Raw genomic sequence first — 2,391 nt, 5'->3', positions numbered from 1 at the left:
ACAAAATATCAATTGCTGTAACCCATATAATAAAAAGTTCTTTGAAGGGCCTCAGTAATTTTTAAGAGTATAAAGGAAACCTGAGACTAAGAAGTTTGAGAATTACTCAGACAGTTGGGACTCCAGTCTCTTCTATTTCCAGTCAGACTTTACACATGCCTGCTAAATTAATACATCTAAAACAGCTGATCACATCATCCCCTACTTCAAAACCCTCAGCGATTTACTGTTCTTTGTAAAATAAACTCCTACATAGCTCATGGCATTTAAGGTCTTTTATCATATCAAAAATACACATTTTAGTCTTCCTTTTCATGATTGCTCTCACATACTCTGCATTTCAGGTAGCATGTCCCCCAAACACACAGTCCTTTCCTGTCATTTGTCATATTGATAACTCTGCCTGGAATGCCATTTCCCTATTGTCAAAATTAATCTCCTCTTTCACAATGAATCTTTATATCTCTTACCACATTTTGTCTTATATTAGTTATTTATGCACATGCCTTTATATGCTTTTATATTAAATACAATAAACAATGTAATATGTTTGTATAATCCATCATGGTTTATAAAATTTTTCCATGTATTCTGTCCTTTTTTAAAAATCCTTTCAGCATTTTGTGAGGTAGGCATGGCAAGTATTATCAACACCATTTTAAATAGAAGTAGAATAAAGTTGAAAAAGGTTACATATCTTATCTGAAGCCACATAATTATCAAGTGGCACATGTGGTCCTGAATGGAAGAATCTCAGTCCTTTGATACACTGTGTACTGTGTCACATTTCCTCAGTGTCCATCATTTGTCGATAACGTTTTAGTTCCTCACGGTGGTTACTGAGTAGTCAAGGCTGAATTCGTGTTTGTTGGATTGCACTCCTTCACATCATTCAGTACTTTCTGACAGAAAATGAATGAAGAAGGTGGCATTTGCTAAATACCTATTACGGTAGGATGATAGAAACTTTCCATACTTTGTCCTTTAATTTTCACTGTAACCTACGTACCAACCCATTGAAGTAGGTGATGGTATTCTCATGCCATATATGAGAAAATGAGCCCCAGGAGGGTTGACGTAGTTGTGGCACCAGGATTTGAACCCATGCCACTCCTTCTACTGAGCCGGATTCCTTGCCTCATTGTGTGAGTCTTTATGTGCTCTCAAAGGTCATCTTGGAGCTTTACCTTCTTATGACTATTGATCGTAGGGCTAAATGACTGTGTTTACATTGTGTCATCTGAGTTTTTCAGTTTACTGAACTCTTTATTTGTATTAATTCATGGTGAAATTTTTGCAAAAAGAGGCTTATTTAGTAATTTTGTTTATTTTAGGCAGTATTTAGCAGTTGTATTCAAAGATAAACCCCTGGAGTTATGGGATGTTAGGACTTGTACCCTGCTTAGAGAAATGTCCAAAAACTTCCCTGCAGTAACTGCTTTGGTAAGTTACAGTTTAAGAAGTAAATATTTAGATATATATGATGAATGTTTTTATTTAGCTTGAATTAAAATCATTACTGCCATGTATTTTCTTGTTAGAAATATATGTCCAGAGAAAATGATCTAAATAAATGGAGATAACCCTTATTTTCTTGGATGGGTCAACCTAATATTACACTAGTGCAATTCTAATTCCAATTTCATTCAGATATTTTGAGAATACGATAAACATATTCTAATATGTTTGTGAAAGTAGAAAAGTTGTAAATAGCTAAGTCATCCTTGAAAAAGGAGTAAATGTGGGAGGTAGAGGTGGGGTTGAGGCCCATCCTACCTGATATTAGTACAGATTATAAAACCATAGAAATAAAATCAGTGTTGCACTGGTGTAAAAACAGGAATTTGACCAACATAGTAAAGAGCTCAGAAACAGACTCATGAATATTTGGGAATTTAATACACAGTAAAGTAGCACACAGAAGCTGAGGTGGGAGGAGTGCCTGGGGCCAGGAGTTTAAGGCCAGCCTGGGCAACATAGCAAGACCCCATCCCTAAACAAAAAATAAAAAGAAGGAAAAAAAAAAGAAAAGTAGCACACAAATCAAAGGGGAAGGACACGCTATTTAGTAGACAGCATTGTGAAAACCGTCTCACTTTATGGAGAAAAATACTGGATCCCTACCTAATACCATATGAAAAAGCGAACTCTATAATATTAAAGACCTAAATGTAAAAAAATAAAGCTATAAAATTTAATATAACAAAATAAGAATATTTTTGTGACCTGGGGGCAAGAGAGAACATCACAAGCTCACACTAAAAGGCAAAAATATTTTAGTGTATTTGATTAATTAAGAGTAATGCTTTCTGGCCAGGCGCGGTGGCTCACACCTGTAATCCTAGCACTCTGGGAGGCCGAGGCGGGCGGATTGTTTGAGCTCAGGAGTTC

The 2,391-nt window shown here is 35.8% G+C and overlaps 1 protein-coding gene across 1 annotated transcript in view; it reads left to right on the top strand.

Moving 5' to 3' along the window:
• WDR11 (WD repeat domain 11) overlaps window positions 1–2,391 on the top strand; it is a 62,396-nt gene that overhangs the window by 31,549 nt on the left and 28,456 nt on the right. The window contains exon 13 of the mRNA XM_012642383.1: window positions 1,211–1,443. Within this exon, the coding sequence (XP_012497837.1) occupies window positions 1,211–1,443 (233 nt within the window). The remainder of the gene's footprint in view (window positions 1–1,210; window positions 1,444–2,391) is intronic.

This window comes from Propithecus coquereli, unplaced genomic scaffold, assembly GCF_000956105.1.
Source record: "Propithecus coquereli isolate 6110/MARCELLA unplaced genomic scaffold, Pcoq_1.0 Scaffold179, whole genome shotgun sequence".
In the NCBI taxonomy this organism is placed as follows: Eukaryota; Metazoa; Chordata; class Mammalia; order Primates; family Indriidae; genus Propithecus; species Propithecus coquereli.
This window is presented reverse-complemented; position numbering and strand designations above follow the sequence as displayed.